Here is a 21,531-nt window from a genome sequence, read left to right as displayed (position 1 = left end):
ACTCTCTACAAATCATATTGTGAGGGATCTTTCGTACGCGAGCCCAACATCCTTATTGGGCCGCCAGAGAATCGTGTCCTCACAAATTATATTTATTATTACATATATGAACTTTATTATAATTTTAAATTTTTCTAAAAACAAAATTGGAATAAAATTTTCTTTTTTTTTTTTTTTTTTTTTTTTGCTAGGTGATTGCGGGGGGTAGAACCCCCAAGCATCAGGACACAAGGGTACCTGGGTGCCAATAGACTACTGAGGCCAATGGCAAAATTTTCTTATTATTAATTCTGTGTGAGACTGACATTTTATTCATCACTATAAATCTCTACCAAAAAATTAAAAACAAAAACCTACCTTGGTAAGTGTAGGTATAATGGGGAGGGGAGATAAATACTGATATATTAATGGAGTATGATATTTATTTTAAGACAAAGTTTACTTACAAAATTAGTTATAGTTTTAGGCTACAACCTTACTCAATATCTTTTTATTGAAGATGAATTTTGACAAATCCACCATTAGATCACATCTTCTTGCTATATTCTTCATGCTTACAAAATTTATAGAAAATCAAAAATCAATAAATATGTCATCAATAAATTGTTTAAATTACAAGTTTTTGTATTTTAAAATTGTCCATAAAAATATAAGCTTATAAATTATAAAGTAAAGAATATCCAATTGACACAAAATTTGACATATGTATTAAGAGCGTAAAGAACATGCAATTCAACGGTTAGATTTCCAAAATATGTAATAATGTTCATTTTATTGAGTAAAGTTATAGCCTTAGGCTATAATCAATTTTGTAACTAAATTTTGTCAAATCTTGATGAGTTTTTGTAATTGAAACCCTCATTGGAGAATGTTATTCATGTTGTTCATTCTGTTTTCTTTTTAAGGTAGAGGGATGCAAATAAGATGCTTAGTGAAGTGCAAAACAGGAATTCTAGGAAGACCTCCATGGACAGTGAGCATTTGTGGAATAGGTGAGGCCCTATCACTGTTGGTGGGACATCACACCATCACTATAAATATATATAAAGGGCATTTTGTAAATTTAGTTATTGTTTAAATACTTTGAACAAGATTCTCATGTTGTAGTTGTTTTATGGTTAGAATTATTAGGTACATATGTTTGATCGTTAGATATTCCCCTTTTTTTGGTAAACAATTTCCACACCATGCTGCTGTTGATTAGTCATAAATTTAATTAAGCTATTTGTATGTTAGTGAGAAGAACATATATTTTCATGTTCTATGGTTCGGTTAGATGCTTTGTACTTTGGAGATATGTTTACATACGAAAGAAGGCATTACTCTACAATTCTACCAAATTACTCTCAGTTCTTGATCTGCATAACTTTTTGTCTTCCTCACTCATTTTTAAGGGTTTTAATCATTCAATATAATGTTGTGAAATAAATATCATTGTTCTTTAAATTTAAGGTAGTTATGAATTTCCAAGTTCTTCATCATGATAATATTTGACATCATTTTCACTGTCCTCACATATGTGTGGTTCTATTTTTTGGTTCAATTTCAAAGAAATAAAAACTAATTGTTTACCCGCGCATGTTTTATGTTTAGTTTAATTATTATTTCATCTCAAGTTTACCATTGTTTTTATTACTTATTTATCTAATTTTTATGCATATGTAGAATTTGTACTTTATCAAAGAATCATGCTTTTTTTTTTTTATAATAAATTTGATAAGAATCTTATTTAAGAGCAGCATCTAGATTTTTGAGGGGTTTTGTTTGATTCTTTGTTTGGTTGCAGACCCTAGCTTCTTTTCCAATGTCCTTATTGGCTTCATTGTTTATCTACAACTTTTATTTGTTAGTTATGGTAAGGTTTGTATTTTGAATTTTGGTATAACCATGGAAGCTAAGATTCGTTCCTACTACTAACTTTTATTTTCTGCTTTCTGCCATGCACAGCGAAGGACTGAACCTATAAAGTTTAGAAGCTGTCTACAAATTCCAGCAATAGCAAATTGAAAAGGTAGAGTTGTGTTATTTTTTCTTCCATATCTATTTTTGAAGCATATTTTTGAGAGACTTCACTGTGATCCAAGCTGATATATTGATTATTGAATCTAATAGGCAAATAGTGGTTTAAACTTCGTGTTTTTTATGAATTTTGGGATACCCAAATTATATTTTTTTTTAATTTGATGATTTGTCTACACAAATCTTATAGACTATTCTGTGCATTGTTATAGATCTTGACTCAATATTGTTCAAAATCCTAAATTCCTTGATGTGTGCTCTAGCAAATTTTCATTTGAAAGTCAGATTACTTTGAAATTTTCATAGGATTTATCAAGATGTTCAAATTTATTATCTATGTCCCTTCCCATTTCACATTTTTTCTTTTTTCTTTTTTCTTTGGGTGAATGATCTTAATCTATGTAGCAGATTGCATTGCATTGTTATTGACTACAAGTATTTTTTACATGGGCTACCAGTGGACTCTGATTATCACAATTGGGTATTATCTGAGTTTTCTTATAAACACTCTCTTTCTTTTTGTATCATTATGTGCATGTTTGTATTTTTTGTTTTAATAATAATTTTGGTTTGGTTAATAAGAAAGTGTAGGGATAAGTTTTGGATTTTTATTTAGTATGTTTGGGATTCAAGCATCTTTATATAGTTGTTTGGGATAGTGTTTAACAGGGATGGTGAAGGCTCAGCGTGCTAGGATAATGCCTTTGAGAAGAGGTGATGGATTCTTAAAAAAGATGAGAAGCTGACAGTTTACAACTTTATATTAAGCGACATGGCATTTGGAATTGGAGTCAAAATCCAAAACCTTATGGTAGGAAACATGTAAATGTTCAATTTCAATGAATAAAAACTCAAGTCATAAATTTTTCATGGTTGTTTGTAGTTGTTCCTCTGAATGATTATTTGATTTGAAGTTTTCTTTCATTCTTTTCTTCTAGGTTTGGTGAGGTCTGGGAAGAGTCGTTCACTTTTCCAAAAAAAGGTCTGGGAAGAGTTGTAGACTTTGTTGGATGAATTATGTGGAAACTTTTGGAAATAAGAGGAAACTATACTCAAGCTTTATAAAGCTTTATTCATATGAAAACTATTTTATGAAATTAAGTTTGTTAAATTCTGATTAAGATGAATGGATAATTCAAAACTATTTTATCAAATTAAGTGAGAAAAAATTTGGTAAAATTGTTGATGTTTGTTTAAGTTTTGTGCAAACATGATTTTTACTTGATACCACTTAGTGAAAACTCACTTCAAATTGTTGATGTATAGGATTAAAATAAAGGAGGAGCATACTTGGGTCAAAACTATCCAATGGAATGCCCTCATGATAGCTCTTGCAATTGCTATTGGCTTGTAAGAATGAAAGGTAGGACTGCCTTTGCTATTGTAGTGGTTCATCTTGAATTGGCTTGAGTTTTCACTTTTATTTTATTTTTGTAATATTATTAAAACTATTATGGTTCATGTAAAATTAAAATGTTTTAATGTATAAACTTTATAAGATTTTCCCATGCATCGCACGGGTTAGCGACTAGTTTTATTGAATAAGGTTATAGCCTTAGGCTGTAATCAATTTTGTAACTAAATTTTGTCATTTATTTATTAAAAAAAAAATTTTAAAAAAAAAGAGTATGGTATTTATCTCATCTCTAAAAATATATATATATATTTTTAAGTTAGTTATGACTTCAAAAAATATATAAAAATATCCATAATCTAATTATATAGTCCTTATTCCTAAAAAATAAGAAATAGAATTAAAATTGTAATTCAACAAGATTCAAAAACAAAAATCTATCAGAGAAATATCAATTTAACTATTCAAGATTTTTTTTTCTAAAAATCACACTCTATATTTAGAGAGAGATATATATATATATATATATATCTCCCACATCGTTGATACATTTTTTTCCTAAAAAGTAACACACACTAAACCTAGCAGTTTACTCATTTTAAAAAATCTTGTATAACCTCATTAACAATAGATAAATTCAAATTGAAACATTTTTTCTAAAGCAATTATATTTGTTTTAAAATAAAGCATTTATATGTGTAAGAGCATTCACATTAAACCTCTCAAATGCTAAAAATCCTTTTTTTAGCATTTTTGAGATAAAAACACCACTCTATCAAACCAGCTAAATCTTAAATTTTTAAGATTCAAGCTACAGTGCAATCTCATATTTGAGACTGCACTGTAGCTACAATTGTAAAACAAAAATTATTTTTTATTCACCTCAGGCTCTCTCTCTTCTATCTTTCTCTTTCCTCTCTCCACTTCTTTCTTCTCTCTTTGCTTCGCTGATGTGGTTCACCGATGAGTGTGCGCTGCTGATGATTGTGCTCCGCCAATGGTCGTGGGTCATGGTCTAATGTGCTCCAACGACTTTGTGGGTCTGGGTTCATGGGTCTAGGTTCGTGGGTTTGCGTTCTATGGAGCAAGTACTTCGAGGTTGGCGGCTACGATTGTAGGCTCCTCGTGTATCCAAAAGGAGAATCACAAGCTTTGCTAGGGTACATCTCAATCTACCTCTAAATCATGGACCCGAGAGGCACTTCTTCATTGAAATGGGACTGCTTCGCTAGCTATCGCCTTGCAATTGCGAATGTTCACGACAATTCGAAGACTATTCACCGTGATTCCTGGCACAGATTTGGGGTGGTGGGTTTTGGCCGGGTTGAGATTGGGGTGGTGGGTTTTGGTTGAGGTTGAGAACGAGGTGGGTGGGTGGTGACTGAGTTGGGTTGATGTGGCTGAGGAGTGGGTCTTGGGTTTGACGGGTTTTGCTTGCTATGGCCACCGTGGGTCTTAGGTTTGTGGGCTTTGTGTGGAGGGGACCAACATCTTTGACACCAATTTGCTTTATTTGAATTGGTTCGAATATTCTTCTTCTCTTCTACAATATTTGTACTGGAATGCTACTCTTTATTATTTAAAAAATAACAAAACTTTTTTCCTCAAAAAAAAAAAAAAAAAGTAATAACAAAACTTTGAATTGGTTTCTTCTTCTCTCTTTTTGGCAAAGTTTTGTCAAGTCAGAGTATAAGCTAAGAAATCAAGAATAGATAAATCTATTTTGAAACAAGGACTAATGAAAGAAATAGAATTAGGAGTGTATATGGCTCATGTTGGGTCTTGTTGAGGGGTTTTTTCAACCCAACCCACTATTGCAGGTTAAAAAAAATTCAACCCAACCCAATCCATCATAGAGATTCAACGCAACCTAAGTACCTAACCCAGCCCACTTGGATCGGGTTGGACTTATGGGTTGGACAATTTTTATTTAAATTACTACTACTACTACTACTACTACTACTACTATTATTATTATTAGTATTAGTATTAGTATTATTATTATTATTAAATTGAGTATTAAAATAACATCATCACAAATAAGAGCAAATTTATAACCAAATAATATTGAGCATAACACCAAACCAACATAAACTATACAAAGAGAACTTAGGGTTTGGGTTTTGTGGGAGCCTTTTTGTGCTATTGGTCTAAGTCCGTTCTGCTAGGCTAAGGCCTATTCTACTATGGGTCGAAGAGTTAGCTCTGACCCACTATTCTAGCAGATCCTTACTAAAGGACTAGTTTTTGCACAAACCCAGCATCCCAAAAATAAAGACAACAGATATCAACAAATACGGGTATGTATCAATTCATGAATGTCAGTTCATATTCATAAATTTAAAGCAAATGCCTTATGGCAGAAAGACAAGTTACAACGGAGAAATGTGTTCAGGGCAACGTTTAACACAATCAATATGGCAATATATAAAATGAGACATCATAATATAAAGATAATGCAGCAGAATGTAAAGTGATAAGTCCTCCCACAAGAAGTAAACCAAAAAGAACCTAAACCCCAACTTGAAAAACCTTGCTACTGGTCTAAGCCATCAAAGTTGTGCATTCTGAGGAATAGGCTTGTATGGCTACTTGTCACTGCTTTGGGATTTCGAAGAGGGGTTTTGTTGTCAGAAGGAGGGAAAAAGTAGCCTATTGATGCATGCATTTCTGCTGTGTTTACTCTCTTTTCTTTTCACTTAACTCTTCTCTTTTCTCTATTATTTGTCTTTCGGCTCTCACTGTTTCTTGCCTTAGTTGCTCTCCCCTTCTATTTATGGCCATTGTTCTTATTTATACTGCACTCACCCTACGAGATTTTTCCCTTTTACCCCTACGGCTCACCAACCATTTTTGTTTGTTGTGAACATCTCTTCAGAGCTGCCCACTAACTTATTGGTTGCTTGGCCACTGCTACACCTGGGCATGCCCAGTATCCTATCTCTCTTTCACTACCCATTCCACGACAAATCTCAATCCATTTCATTTTGCCGTAGGATTTTCTCCCTTTCTTGGACGAATAAGGCCTTAGGTCTCTCTCTCTCTACTTACCTCTCTGGCATGCATCAAGTGGTCCCCAACGTCTACCACCCCTTTTGGGTAAAGATGTCATCCCAACAAAACATCTCCCAAAAGAGGTTATGGTAGGATACCGAAAATAGGCCCTTTTACCCCTGCACCAAACCACACCCTCTACAAATCCCTTGACTGTGGGCCCACCTCCCTTACATTGGCTAGGTGCAAGTTGGTGGTGCTTCGGCCATGGTGTGGTTCTTCAACTACCCTCTGTTTTTGTTTTCTTTCTTTCTTTCTTATGTTGTTTCTGCCATTGCTACTCTTCTTTGTCTTGTTCTGCTCTTACACTCTTTTTGCCCGTGCTCATCTTTTATGGAGAATGACATGGGCTTATTGGGCTTGCCCCTACTTTTTGCCTCTTCTTGGGCCCATGGGTCTATCTACTGCTACTTTCTACTAGGCTAGCCCGTTGGGCCTTATTTCTCTCTCTTCTTTCACTTGTGCCTTTTCAGCCTATACATGCAAGTTAGATTTGTCAAGACTATGTAAGGAAATGGGTGATGTGTCTAACAGTGCATCTAAGTGAAAAAGCTTAAGAACAATAAAAATGAAAACTTTAATACTCTGATGTAGAGAGAATGCAAAAGTGAAATAGAGAAAGTAAAGGAAACATGGGAAATACGTGGAAAACCCTTTGGAAGGGATGAAAAACCACGGGTGAGTAAGGGAAGAATGTCCCTTACTCCTAAGAGTTCTCTATTATGTGAAAGTTAGCGTTTTTACATAGTAGTCATGTTCTTCTGAAAGAAAGCCTTTCTTTTCTCTCTAGACTTTTTGCCTATTTCTCTTTGTCTTTCTAGGTTCTTGCTTTAATTGTTCAGCAACATGGTCCTTTTATAATATGAGGAATGTTGCTAGGTACATAAGGACAGGGGTCAAACTGTGACTTCCCCATTTCAAATCCTAATACAGCTATTGCACTATGTAACAACTGGAGGAGAGAGAAGACACGCCAATGTTAGGGTAGTGGGATAGAGGGCGGCTCTGCTATGACGTGGGGAGCAAGCCATGGACAAGGAAAGGGATATCAGGGATGCTAGGATTGATACACGTGTCCTCAACAGTGGTTCAACACAAACTCAGCCAATAAGGGGTATTTTATAGCATCTGACCATAGGGGTCACTATCTCCCTTTCTGTGCTAGTGCTAGGTGTTCATGCCTGGTGCGTTCTCACCCTTCCCTAAGATGGTCACGCCGTTGGCATGGGCCAAAGATCCTCTTCTTCAGCCAACGTTCCCTTTTTCTCCCTTACAACTAGCCCATGTGTAGGGTTCAGATCCAACCATGTCAGCACTCACACATGCCTTGGTTGGTGTAATGTACATTAGCCCCCTGACTATCAATGGCGTTAATGACCAAGGTTATTAACAGTCACATCATATCATACTTCAATGCTCTTTGTAATCATGCCTTGTGACGTTCGAAGATCGGACACGTGGCACTCGCGGGTGCTTCTAGCCATTTTGGCATCGCTTCGTTTCCCATGCTTGGCAGACAAACATTAATCTTCATAAATGTCGCGTCTTTTCACTTGACTCCAATTAGTGATTTAAATGGAAGAAATCTTCCTTCATTCTTCATTTATTTTGCATCCATACCCTTTCCTTCTTTTACATAGAAGAATCTTCCATTGTCAATGAGATGGCTAGCCCAGCATCTGTAGGTTCCAACTTTCTTAGGACTAACTCAAACTCCCCAAGTACCAACAATGCACCTCCGGTCATTCCAAATCCCATTCCCCCTATATGGGCACAAGCGGGGGGAGTATGCCTCGATTGAATAAACCAGGGTAGAAAAAAGAAATGGAGTCGCCACCTAAATTAGGTCTAGGAACCAAATGTATAATGCCCTTTGTGAAAGGACTGACTATCAGATCACATGTCTGGAGTTTAGGTATGGGGATGGGAAGGTGTTAGGCACCCAACCCTACCCTACCCAACCTGTGGGTTGGCCTCTACTCATTGTGTTTTATGTCTTAATCTTATTAAAGGCATATTTAATACTGCATTCTAGAATTAAACACACGCTAGCATACATCTAAGCAAACAACATGACATTTCATTCCAAACTCTAACATACATCTATCATGGCATTGCAACATATATAAACCAAGGGTAGAAACGTTATGGCAGATCCAAACAAGCATGTTATTACACTCAAACAGAAGCATAGACAAGGTGGCAAGGCATTAACATCAAGTATATCCAAAACATCCAAACATAGTATCAAGGCATCTGTAGACACTACATTTTGTACTCCTTACGACTTGGGCCCCCATTCCCCAATGATGTTGGAATTCTAAAGCCTAAGGTTAGTTTAGGACTCTATTAGATTGAAATTGACTTGAGGAAAGTGTTTTCGGAAAAATATAACTTTTTCATGAACTAAATATATCAATTTTGGAAAATTAAGGCCAGGAAACCTTAGGGTATGCGTACACATACATGCGTATGTGCACGCATGTTCCAAAGCTACGTACGCGTGCATGTGTACGCATACACTGGCATGCATGCGCATGCTAGCGTTTCAAAAACTATGAAAGACAAGTTTTTATGCATTAAAATTGGGTTTTAAAACGAATCCCACATCGTCTAAGAGCCGTTCCAAACCCCAATTTTTCAGCTATAAAAACCCATACATGGTGCTTTTTCAAAACACACAAAATCCTTAGGGAAAACATCAGATTCACTAGAAATAGTAAATCAAAGAGGGAGTTTTTTACAAAACACTCTCAAGTCAATATTTTTCTGATTGAGGCCTTTTCTGGCCTTGATCTTCGAGTTTCAAGTTTATTAATTATCTTTTGTTTGATTATGAATATATTAACTAAGGGGAACAGTCAAAATCAAGCTATAGAGCTTTGTTGCTTTGAGGTATAAGTTCTAGTCTCTTTTCTTTTTCCTTTTTTGTTTTGATCTTCTTTTTTTCCTTGTTTTGTTTTTCATATACATTATAACATGTTTGTTTAGCTTAGGTTTATATTCCCTTGCTGTTTTTAAGCATGCTAGGTTGCTAGATTTTAGTTTCTATTCTGCTGTGTTCTTGGTTTCTGGGTTAGGGTTTTGAGGCGTGTATGTGTACATATGCTTTAAGGATGCGCACGCATACTCGAAGTATGCGTACGCATACAACTAGGCTGCGCACGTTTCTGCTTTTGTTTCTCTATTCTACTTGTACAATATGCTTTTGTCTTGCCCTGTTTTCATGCTTTATATGTGTCTACCTCCATATTTTGTTATTGTTTGTCCTTCACATGCTAGATTAGGGTTTACTTTTGTAACACCCGCCTCACTTAAATTTAATTTAATTGCTTTTAAAGTGAAATTGATGAATTATTTAATTTATCTTGAAGGTGTTATTATTTTATATTATGATATCTACAAAAAAAAAAAAAGATGTAACGTGGAGAGTTATTTTGTGGATTATTCATATTAAACTTTTAGTCTCCTTATCAGTTGAGGGAAATGATAAGAGATTAAAACCTATTTGGATTAGGAGTTTAAGTGTTATTGGAATCCTTTAGAGTTCTAGCCTATCTAAACAACCTTAATTTAAGTGTAATTGGGAATTAAAGTCTTGGAAGCTTATTTAAGTTTTCTGGGCTTCTTGGAGGCTAAAGAGATAAGTTTTAGTGGGTTTTAAATTCCAGCCTCATAGGAAACGTTAATTCCAGCCCAAGTAGGAAATGTATTTAACATGTAAAGTTGAATTTATTTAAAAGTAATAATTGGAGTGGGATTGGTCTTCCTAGATTGAATTAGGATTTCTCTCCATTGAAAAGAATAGAATAACGTGGTACTACTAGAGCAGCTAGCAAGTTCATATTTTACTGAGGTAAACATCTAACTATACATGCTTTATTGGAATCATTAAACACATCTTTAACTTAGGATTCATCATCTCATAGTCGCATGGAAGTCTTAGAAATTATATTGATATATGTCAACGCCTCGCAACTGCTTGACCACCCATTGTAGTGACACTCATGCGCTTCCGTGGAGCAATGATATGGAGGTGTGTCGTACCTCGGGTGTGTGACTGAAATATGAGTCAATTTTAAGTAAATTACCAAGTGTAAGTGAAGTCGCCATCAGTCATTGGGTTTTTCTAGGTGTGATTGGTCACCTGACTCTATTTGATTTTATTACCAATCCTAGGCTAAGAAAAAGGTCGCTTTTTTTAATATAATGTGAATGGGTAAAAAATCTTGATTCTTAAGTTTGGAAGTCTGGTTACGTGTGGGGAGGGTGTTAGGCAGCCCACAACGCCAGTCCATAAATAGTTCTTTGTTTTGATAAAATCATAATTTTCGCACATTGGCAGTTGAAAACGAGCTATTGGCATTAGCTTTTGGGACTTTAAGCGAATTGGGCTTTAAGGTTTGGATTTGGAAAGGGTGTGGTCTCGTTTGATGCTTCCCAAGTGTGTTTGGGAGCGTTGCCAAATTTCCATGGTGAAAATTCGGTTGCATTTTGCCTTATTTTCATGGTGGAAATCCAGCAGCACTTCACCTCAAATGCATCATAGCACATAAAATGCTATTCTCGCCAAGCTTTTGACATGAAAATACAACAATGGGGGATGCCCCATTTTCACGGCGAAAATCTGGCAGAGTTTTGCGTTTGTTGCACTATGGTGCATCGATAGGATTTCGTACTCATGTATACAACGTGTGCCAACATGCTTGTGTTAGGACAAGCCGGATCCCCTTGAAGCATTATGCACGTTGATATGTGATGCATACACGGGGAAACCGATGTCACTTGGTAACACAAATTAGGACGATCACACTTGGGAGTCATTCCAAACCCCATTTTTTCCACCATATAAAGCCTTAAAATGGTACATTTTCAAAACACACAGAAAATCCGAAGGGAAAACCTAAGATTCTCTAGAAAATAGTGAATCAAAAGGGAGTTTTTCACAAAATATCTTTAAGTCATTTTTATCTTATTAAGACCTTTTCCAGCCCCAATCCTTTGAGTTTACAATTTCTAATCACTGTTTTATTGAATTGTGATATATTTGACTGAAGGGAACGATCAAAAATCAAGCTTGAAGAGCTTTTTGTTTAATGTATCCCCTAAACCCATCCTTTTTCTCTTTTACCTTTAATCTTTATTTTAGCCTGTTTTATTGCTTAATTTATATTTATGCATGTTTGTTTAGGTTAGTTTTACAGTTCTTTTTATGTTCTGAGCATGTTTGGTTGTTAGAATTAGGGTTTTTGTTTTTGTTCTGTTTTTATGTTTCGTGTTTCTAGGTTAGGGGTTTTTGAACAATCCCACACATGCATGTCATAAGCATGCGTACGCAAGCCTCTGTTTGGGTATGTAGGCATTTGCCCAGAAACCCTAATTCAGATTTCTATTTTGTTTGGTTTGTTTTTTTCACATATCTTGCCTCTATTTAAACCCTTTTCATATGTGTATATGTATCTGAGTCTCTGTTTCACATGCTTTATTTGTTGTTTATCCCTCGTATGCTAGATTAGGGTTTTCTTTCCTCTTAATGCCATAAACATGCATTCACATGTCCATACATGATGCTATAGGTGCTGTGTTGTTGAAAGAGATAGTAAAGGTAAGTCATGCATTGGTATGAACATGCATTTGATGATGTATATTGTTTGAATGTTCATTTTATGTCTTTTAATCTCAATTGTATGCTTTATATAATTTTGTGATTGCCATGATACCTTGCTACCATGATTAAGTTGCTGCCTTTTTTTAGATGTATGATAGGGTTTTCACATGCTAGATGAGTGCTAGGGTTTGTATACATGTGTGGTTTGGCTTCCTTTTGCTTTATAGATAGGTATGTATTTTGGGATAATGATGCTATGTTATATGCTTAGATGTATGCTAGTGTATGTGTGAGTATAGATACAAGTGGTGAACATGTCTTTAATAAGGTTAAGACATAAGACACAATGATGGGAGGCCAACCTTAGGGTTAGGCAGTCTTGGGTGCCTAATACCTTCCCAAGAACGTACCTAAATTCCGAACCCATATCTCTGGTAGTAAGATCAAAGGTTCTTCCTCAAGAGGACGTTATATATATATATATATATATATATGGTTCCTAGACCATTGTAAAAATTAGGTGGCAACTCCAAAAAACCCTTTGTGCCCACAGTGGTGACTTCACTGAGGATTGTGAGTTTAATTCCTATGTGTCTTATTTTTTAACTTTGATAAAAACTATTTCAATACTTGTTTGCACACACAACACTTGGTTTCTTTTGTCCCTTAACCTTGGTTGGTGATGATTAGAAGGATGGAAGGCTCCATTCGGGCCCAAATCTTCCGGAGTTCATCCTACCAACTCATAATCAATGTTATCGCCTATAATGGGCTTTGAGTACGTTAAAAGTTTGCTACCAATCTAATATGGGGTCCACTTAGGCCCTCGGTTGGAATCATAGCCTACCTAGTTGTGAATGACCTACTTATCTATCCCTTTAGCCTTAGGGAACCTACTCATACTAGAGAAATCCTAGACCCTATCACAAAGGATACCCTTTATACCGCTTATTTGTTCAACCATATATCATGTGTTCACTTAATTCTAAGGAACAAATAAAATGTGTAAAAATGAAAGGGATGACCCTAAAGCTATGGTATACCTTAAGATATTTTGGGATAAAAGAAGTTCTCATATATAAGAGGTTTATCCCTAAATCCAAAGGTACATCTTAACTTGAAAGGTTTATAAGACCATAGCCTGATTGCTATTATAGGCCCAAGTGGAAAAAACCTTTTTTGAAAAAGAGGACTTTGGGCCTAAGGTAACAAGTATGCTATGGACTTAACATCAAAAATTCTACAAAGCCAACATGAGCTTCCCTAATCTTGAGCCTCCTCGTTGTATACCTAGGCCCAAAATGATGAGAAATTCATGGACTTTGAGAGAAAGGCTACAATATATTCTAGCTAAAGGGCTATTTCAAAAAAAAATGATGATGAAATAAATGAATAAAAATGAAAAGCCTAAAGGTGATGAATACATTGTAAGCCCATGTTTGAGACAAAGGGTTGAAAATTTCTAAGTGCATTCTAATGAAAGCCCATGAGGGTAAGATAAGAGTTTTATTGTAAATGGACCAAAGCCCAATGAAACAAGGGGCAAAAATCCATGAAAGGAAAAGGAGTGATATTATAATTAGGCCTTCGTTAAAATGAACCTAAAAAATTTCTAAGGATATCTAAAAAAGTTAAACCTTTAATTGAGACATGAACTTAATGAAAATGGGACTTCTTTTCAGACGTCAATCCAAGTCCAATGGAAGGCAAGACATTCAAAGGGAAAACCCCTCAAAAGGGAAAGATGGATGCCTCAAGTAAGAAGGTCCTCATGCAAAAGATGCTTGAATGTGTGGAAGCGCAAGTTGAAGTTCTTAAGAAGATAATAAGCCACATCTTTGAGATAGAAGAAGAGGAAGTTGAAAAAGACAAGGCTAACCATGGACAAAGTGAGCTGACTCAAGAAGATATCAATCGCATGATGACAGAAAGAAAGGTCCGCCTACTTCTACCCAACTTTATGCCACAATTGAAGAGTGCTCCTGGGCCATGGATTTTCAAGAGGGCTAATGTCAACGACTTCTTTGAGTCAGGAGACACAGGATCGTGGGAAGATCAAGATTGGCTAGAATGGACCTTGAAGGTGGGAACAACTCAAGTCACCCCAGTTCACTTCATGCTTAAATGTGACATGGACCCTTCTTCTAACGATGACCAATACCTCGTGTTGACTCAAAATGAAGAAGAAGAAGAAGGAAAAGATGAAATGATTAGCTATTGGAGTAAGGATGACGGTGACTGGTTCTTTAACGAGGTAGGAAGAGATTTCCTTAATAAGGGTGAGGATCTATATGACATAACCATAGCTATGCACGTTTGGAAAACTCTGAAAGGGGAGGACTGGTCCGCTAAGCTAAAGAAGGGTGAGGAGAAGAGTGACAAGCCTTGAAGAAGAAAGAAGACAGAATTCATCATGCCTATGGTGAGGCCCATTAATAATTGGACTTAGGTTGGGTTTTCTGAAAAAATGGGGAAAAAGTTTTGTAATGCAAGTTCCAGTGTACTTTTCAATATTTTCAATAAGATAAATTTTGAATTGGCTTACTTTGATGTGTCCCATAACATTGAAATTCTACACTGAAATGATTCAAATGAATTTGAATATGAAATTAATAAACAATTGGAAAAGAAAATTGAACTTATGGAATCAACTCTTAAAACTATTAATTTGGGCAATAATGAGAATCCACACTTAATTAAAATTGACTCAACTCTAAATGAAAAAGAAAGAAAAGATCTTTAAGAACTCCTCGCAGAATTTCAAGAGGTGTTTGCATGGTCTTATGAAGATATACCTAGAAATGACCTCGAGATAGCTCAACATCACATTGATACTCATGATCACATGGTATCTGTCAAACAAAAGTTGAGAAGAATGAGGACTGAATGCCTCTTAAAAATCAAGGAAGAAGTCACTAAGCAATTAAAGGTAGGGTTCATCAAACCAGTACACCAAGCCGAATGGATAGCTAATGTTGTTCCCGTACCTAAAAAAGGATGGGAAGGTGAGGATGTGTGTGGATTTTAGGGACTTGAACAAGGCATACCCTAAGGATGACTTTCCTCTCCCTCAATTTGATGTCTTGGTGGATAACACAGCGGGAAGTGCCTCGATATCTTTCATGGACGGTTTCTCAGGGTACAACCAAATCAATATGGTTCCCAAAGATATGACTAAAACCACTTTCACTACTGAATGGAGAATCTATTGTTACACGGTGATATCGTTTGGCCTCAAGAATGCTGGGGCAATCTACTAAAGTATGGCTACAGTCTTGTTACATGATATGATTCATAATAAGGTAGAGGTGTATGTCGATGATATGATAGTGAAATACAAGGATAGAGAAAGCCACACCATAGACTTAAGGAAGTTCTTCGAAAGGATTAAAGAGTATAGACTAAGATTGAACCCACAAAAGTGTACCTTTGGAGTAACCACCAGAAAATTGCTAGGCTTCCTAGTGAGTGATTGAGGGATAGAAGTCAAAACATCCAAGATCAAAGCCATATTGGAGATGCCTCTACCCAGAAGTGAGAAAAAGATAAGGGGCTTCTTGAGTCGATTACAATAAATTAGTCGATTCATTGCCAAGCTCATCTCCACTTGCAAGCCCATATTTAAACTCCTCAGGAAGAATGAATCACATACATGGAATGATGAGTGCCAAAAAGCTTTTGAACTTATCAAGGAATATCTCCTCCACCCACCTATCCTAATGCCTCCACAACATGGAAATCCCTTACTCCTATACCTCTCTATCATAGGGGATGCCGTTGGAAGTATGCTTGCATAAGAAGACGATGACAAGAATGAGAGGGCCATATACTAATTGAGCAAGAGGTTCCATGATTATAAGACTAGGTACACTCCCATAGAAAAGTCATGCTTTGCACTTGTTTAGGTTGTACAGAAGTTGAGACATATCATCTTACATTTCCAAATATGGGTGGTAGCAAGAATAGACCCATTGAAGTATCTCTTTGAGAAACCCGCTTTGAGTGGAAAATTGTCCAGATGGTTGATCTTATTGGCAAAATTAGATTTGAAGTATGTGGCTAGGAAAACTATTAAAAGGAGCATTATGTCAAATTTTTGCGTCGAGAATCCTATAGAGGGGGAAGATGGTAAAGAAGACTTTCCAGATAAGGACATTTTGGATGTTGAGTCAGGGATATGGAAGATGTACCTTGACGGAGCCGTAAACCAATATGGGAATGGGACAGGGATACTCTTAATCACTCCCAAGGGGTCTCACATACCTTTTGGCAATCAAGTTGAACTTTGATGCAACCAATAACATGGTTGAATATGAGGCTTGTATTGCTAGAATGGAAGCTCTTTGAGAGTTGAGGGTAAAGGAGGCCGAAATCTTTGAAAATTTAACTTTGGTTATAGCCCAAGCACAAAAGTTATGGAAGGTGAAGGAGTAACACTTGTAGCTTTATCAATAACACTTGGAGAACTTGACCAAGACCTTTGACAGGATTAAGTACACAATCATCCCTAGAGCTTAAAATCAATTTGCAAATGTCTTGGCTATCCTAGCCTCCATGGTTGAAATACCTGAGGGAGTACGGACACGACCCTTGGAAATTAAGCAAAGCTATAAGGAAATGCACAACGGGAAGACCGAAGCTTCAGTAATGACCATAGAGGAAGAGGAAGTTTCGTGGTACTATGACATCATGAAGTTCTTGAAACTAGGGGCATATCCGGATGGTGTCAACAAGAGAGAACGTTGTTCCATTAGGATGATGGCAATACAATACGTCCTATATGGAGGAAAACTCTATAAAAGGTCCTACGATGGTATACACCTTCGTTGCTTGAAGAAGGAAGAAGCTAAAAAGGTAACGAAAGAAGTTCATCCAGGGATTTGCGGCCTTTAGATGAAGGGGAGAATGTTAGCCAATAAAATCCTAAGGATAGGATACTATTGGAATACAATGGAGTCCGCTTGTGGGGACTAAGTGAAGAGTTGCCATGATTGTTAGATGCACGCCAACTTGAACCATGTATTGCCTAGTGAGTTGTATAGCATGACTTATCCATGGTAATTTTCGGTTTGGGGCATAGATGTGATCGAAAGGATAGCTCCCAAGGCTTTAAATGGGCATGAATACATCCCGGTGGCAATTGACTATTTCACCAAGTGGGTGGAGGCAGCCTCCTACTCCATATTGAAGGCTAGGCATGTGGCTCGGTTCTTAGAAAACAACATCATATGTCGGTACGGGGTGCCCTAAGAGATTATCTTCAATAACGGTTCTCACTTTGAGGATGAAGTTCGAAGAATCATAGAAGAATATAGAATTGAGCGTCACAAGTCTTCACCATATCAATCACAAGCTAATGAGGCCCCGTAGAAGCGGCTAATAAGAATGTGAAGAACATCCTAGCCAAGATGGTAGTGACATACAAAGATTGGGCCGAGAAGCCTCCGTTTGCCTTATGGGGTTATAAAATTTCTATCCATGCATCGACTGGGGTAACACCTCACTCTTTGGTTTTTGGTAGTGAAGCGGTGCTTCCTATTGAGGTGGAGATACAATCTTTGCAGGTATTGGTGGAAACTAGAGTCCTAGAAAAGGATTAGGCTAAGGCGAGATATGAACAATTGTCTTTGATAGATAAGAAGAGGGTTAGGGCACAATATCATGCACAAGGGTACCAAAAAAGGATTGTTAAAGCATTCAACAAGAAAGCGAAACTGAGGAACCTTAAAGAAGGGGACTTGGTCCTAAAGGTGCTTGGAGATAAGACTTTTGATCCAAGAGGAAAGATGAAGCCAAGGTGGTCTAGGCCTTTTATTATTAAGAAGATCATGTCTGGAGGTGCTATGAGAATCACAGACTTGGATGGGGAAGAGATGCTTCACCCAATTAACATGGATAGACTCTGGAAATAGAACATTTAAAGAAGAAAAAAAAAACCTACTAGGTTGCAAAACCCAAAATGGCGGCCTAGGCAAAAATTAAGGCAAAAGAACCCTACTAGATTGAAAACCCGAAAGGGTGGTCTAGGCAAAAGTTAGATGAAAAGACCATAGGCATGGCGAAAATTCCTGAAGGGATGTCATGGGCAAAAATTACATGGCAAAGGAAAAAGAAAAGAAAAAGGAAAATAAAAAAATAAAGGAATGAGATGACGAAGCAAAGATAATAAAAAAAGTGATTCTCTTATTGCTTAAATTAGAAGGTAACAAGATTGTTTTTATAGGGGATTTGGAACATTCCAATCCTTTATTAAATTCAAAAACAAAAACATGAGAATCACAAAGTGCGAAAAAGTAAAATAAGAGGCATATTAAGGTGGTCACTCAACCCTTTTTGCTTTCTTGCTAGTCTTCATGTAAGCTTTCTTATCCTTCAGAATCCACTTCATGTCATCTTCCAACCATTGCTTGTACCTAGCAGTGGGATAGATATATCAAGGAGGAGCAATGCTTTTAATCACCCTATGGCGCGGCCAAGCCTCACGAAACCTACCCAAGATCCTGTTAGTAAACACCTCAATGTGGAAGGCACCTTCATCATTAGGAGCTCCTTGACATTCTCCAAATTTCCTTGAGATACGACAAGTGGAGTAGTATGAGTAGCAACAAAGTCCAACTAAAGGCACACAGTAGTCCTTGCAAAAACTGTGAACCATCCTTGCAATGTGCCACCACTCCATAACCCATTGAATGTCAGTTTCCTTGATGTGACCCATAAGCTCTGCGTATGCCTTAAAGCTCATGTCATTATGATGAAGCCAACGGTCCCTAAAATGCCAAAGGAGGTATGTGTTGGGGGGTATGGTAGGAGGTTGAAACAACTGAAGCCTCTCTTGTAGCCATATTTGAAAAAAAAGAAAAAAAAGAAGAAGGGGAAAGCACAAAAAAGAAAAAAGAGAAAAATGCAAAAAAGGAAGAGAGAGCATAAGTGAAAAAAGTAATAATAATAAAAGACGATATAAGGTGCCTCGATGGGTTGAAAACCGAAAGGCAATCCATGCAAAATTAGAGGAATCCCACTAGGTTGAGAACCTAAGAAAAAGTTAGGGATTATACCTAAAAAAGAAGAGGACTTTCTGCAAAGAAGCTTGCTTTCTTCCTATGAAAGGCATTTAAACCATTGAGGGTTTCCACCAAGATCAAGCCCACTGAGTTACCTCTCTTTAACTCATAGACCACCATGCACATTTGGAGGTCCACACAATATGACCTTTAGACTAAGAAGTACCTTGCAAGAGCACATAAGCAAAAGGCATGAAGGAAGTATGAATGTGGCCTTTCACCCACGGGAAGGGCCGAGCCGGAAAAGTGTACCAAGTTAAGGTTGAGTTTGCTAAAGACACAGCACCTATTTGCCGTAGCAAGAGGGACGCCCAACATAACATGCAGCAAGGAGGGGAAATCCCTACCTATGGTAAGGAAGATGAGATTGTCAGTCTCTGGTTCACCCATTATGGCACCAAATTCTTTGATAGTGGGGCATAGTTCTACTTTATTGAAGCGGAAAAACATGCCAAGTAGGGACCTAATAGTTGGCAGCAGCACGAAGAAGAGGCTCATCCACCCTTATTTGATGGTATGGAAAGACACAAGAAAGACCATAGGGGGCGATGGAATCCTTGAAATCGGAACTGAGCCTCCTAATCCAAGCCGAGACATCAAGTGGAGAGTTTTCTGTCATTGGGGGACCTTAAAAAAGTGCTCTTTGAGTTGAAAATACGTTGGTGAGGTTTTGGGGACCCAAACGGTTACTTGTATACTTAATTAGAGAGGTTAGGGTTTCCTCTAATTTGCGGCCCATGTATGCAAGGTCAACCCTGCGTACGCAAGCCCATCCCCACGTACGCACAGCGCTTGGCAGAAGCTCATTCTCCCTTGTTTTAAGCATGGTTTTTTCACTCCAAGGCATCCCTAGGGTTCCTACAACCTAAAGGATCATTCAAGACATATTTCAAGTACAAGATTTCAAGCATCAAAGAAGCAATGTTGTATAGAAACATACAATTAACCATATATCTTGTAAATTAAGTACTAGTCCCAATTAAAAGTGTAAGTGTAAAAAGATGTTCTTAAGTACAACCCTTTGTCTCAAACTGAATTCAAATATTTGCTAAAGGAAATAAAAAAGTAAAAGCAACAAAAAAGAAAAATGTGTGTTGTATGCTTATATTTCTTGACTGCAGGAAATCAATGGTGTCGCCTCTTCCTTCATTGATAGCTAGGAGTCGCCTCCAAATCCTCCTTATCACCACCACCACCACCACCACCATCACCATTATCATCTTCATTATCACCACCACTACCCGAGTAGGCCGCCTCTCTAAGACCATATAAGTTCCTTGAATAGTTGGTCACCTTCAGCTTGAGATTCCTAGCCAACCATACCAACTCCTCATGCTCTTGGATGGTGGGCTGTAGTTCTAAGAAAGAAGGGTTAGTGACCGAAAAAAAGAGAGACAGCAAAAAAAAAAGGGAAAGAGGAACTCACCGCCTGAGTTTTTGGAGGAAAAGGGTAGCCTATAACATTGGGATTATGGGGCACGATGCGCTCCCGAGCAAAGCCATTAGGGCCGTAAGCATAAACTGTCTAAGGGAGATGTGGATGATCAATTAGCTCAACGGCAGCAGGCTCCTCCTACTACAAGTTTTCCACCATTAGAAGCCATGACAAACAAGGCAAAGGAAAAGGAAAAGAAGAAGAAGGGATTGAGCATATACCTAAGTAGTAAGGGAAGCCATGAGGCAGGTGATGTTGAATTCCTCATAGTCCAAACCCTCAAGGAGCTGCCCGATGTAGGGAACGTCACTCCTCCATGAGTTGTACTTGGCATCGGTCATAGAGTGTGGGGCAAGCACGAACTCCGGAGGATCCATCGGAATCTGTGGGTCATCTCTACCTACCAGTTGACACCGCACCCTTTCCGCCAAGTAGAGTGCCCTCAAACCCGCTTCTTCAAAGGGTTGGGTAATCTTCGAAGCAACGATGGCGGCAGCTTCCAAGTCCAGAGAAGCAAGAAGGGGCTGGTCGGCCCATAGAGTCCAATTGACCTATAAAGATACAAGGTTAGAAGAAGAGTATCCTAAGCGAAATACATGAAGAAACATGAAAATTGGAACTCTTAAACTTACCTCATCCGAAGTTAACCCAACAAGGGGGGCCCTCACTCAAGGGAATTCCCTTAAACTTAGATCGGTGGTCGGAGTTATGAGGCCATACCTAACAATCCACCACTGCAAAAGGAAGCAAAAGTCGCAGGTTAGATGCAAGATTACAGTTTGTAAGATGACAGTTTGCATGATGATATAGTTTGCAAAACTCTAAGCTACAAATGGAAATACAAGAAATGGAAAGAAAACTAACCTCGAGGAGTTTCCAATGCCCCATAAACTGCTGCAGGGTGCCCTGGCTATGAGTGTCGAGGGTAGAGTAAAGATAGGCAAGACATGCCTGCCCCCAGTTGGCCCTCCATGCCTCAGCAAAGTCTTGAAAGAGGGTC

At 37.5% G+C, this 21,531-nt stretch overlaps 1 protein-coding gene and 1 long non-coding RNA gene across 2 annotated transcripts; both read left to right on the top strand.

The window, feature by feature from the left end:
* The first annotated feature begins 1,823 nt into the window (after positions 1 to 1,823).
* LOC115964421 lies at positions 1,824 to 3,301 on the top strand. The gene is made up of 3 exons (XR_004086000.1): positions 1,824 to 1,855; positions 1,948 to 2,011; positions 3,286 to 3,301. It is a non-coding gene; the product is annotated as an uncharacterized LOC115964421 (long non-coding RNA).
* A 13,288-nt stretch (positions 3,302 to 16,589) lies between these two features.
* On the top strand, positions 16,590 to 16,928 carry LOC115955425. Its single transcript, XM_031073554.1, has one exon. It carries the CDS (start codon positions 16,590 to 16,592, stop codon positions 16,926 to 16,928), a length of 339 nt encoding a protein of 112 aa, XP_030929414.1.
* The last annotated feature ends 4,603 nt before the right edge of the window (positions 16,929 to 21,531 follow it).

This window comes from Quercus lobata, chromosome 1, assembly GCF_001633185.2.
Source record: "Quercus lobata isolate SW786 chromosome 1, ValleyOak3.0 Primary Assembly, whole genome shotgun sequence".
In the NCBI taxonomy this organism is placed as follows: Eukaryota; Viridiplantae; Streptophyta; class Magnoliopsida; order Fagales; family Fagaceae; genus Quercus; species Quercus lobata.
This window is presented reverse-complemented; position numbering and strand designations above follow the sequence as displayed.

Coding starts and splice junctions, on each gene's coding strand:
- LOC115955425 (XM_031073554.1), top strand. CDS start 16,590: ATGGTTGAAATACCTGAGGGAGTACGGACACGACCCTTGGAAATTAAG.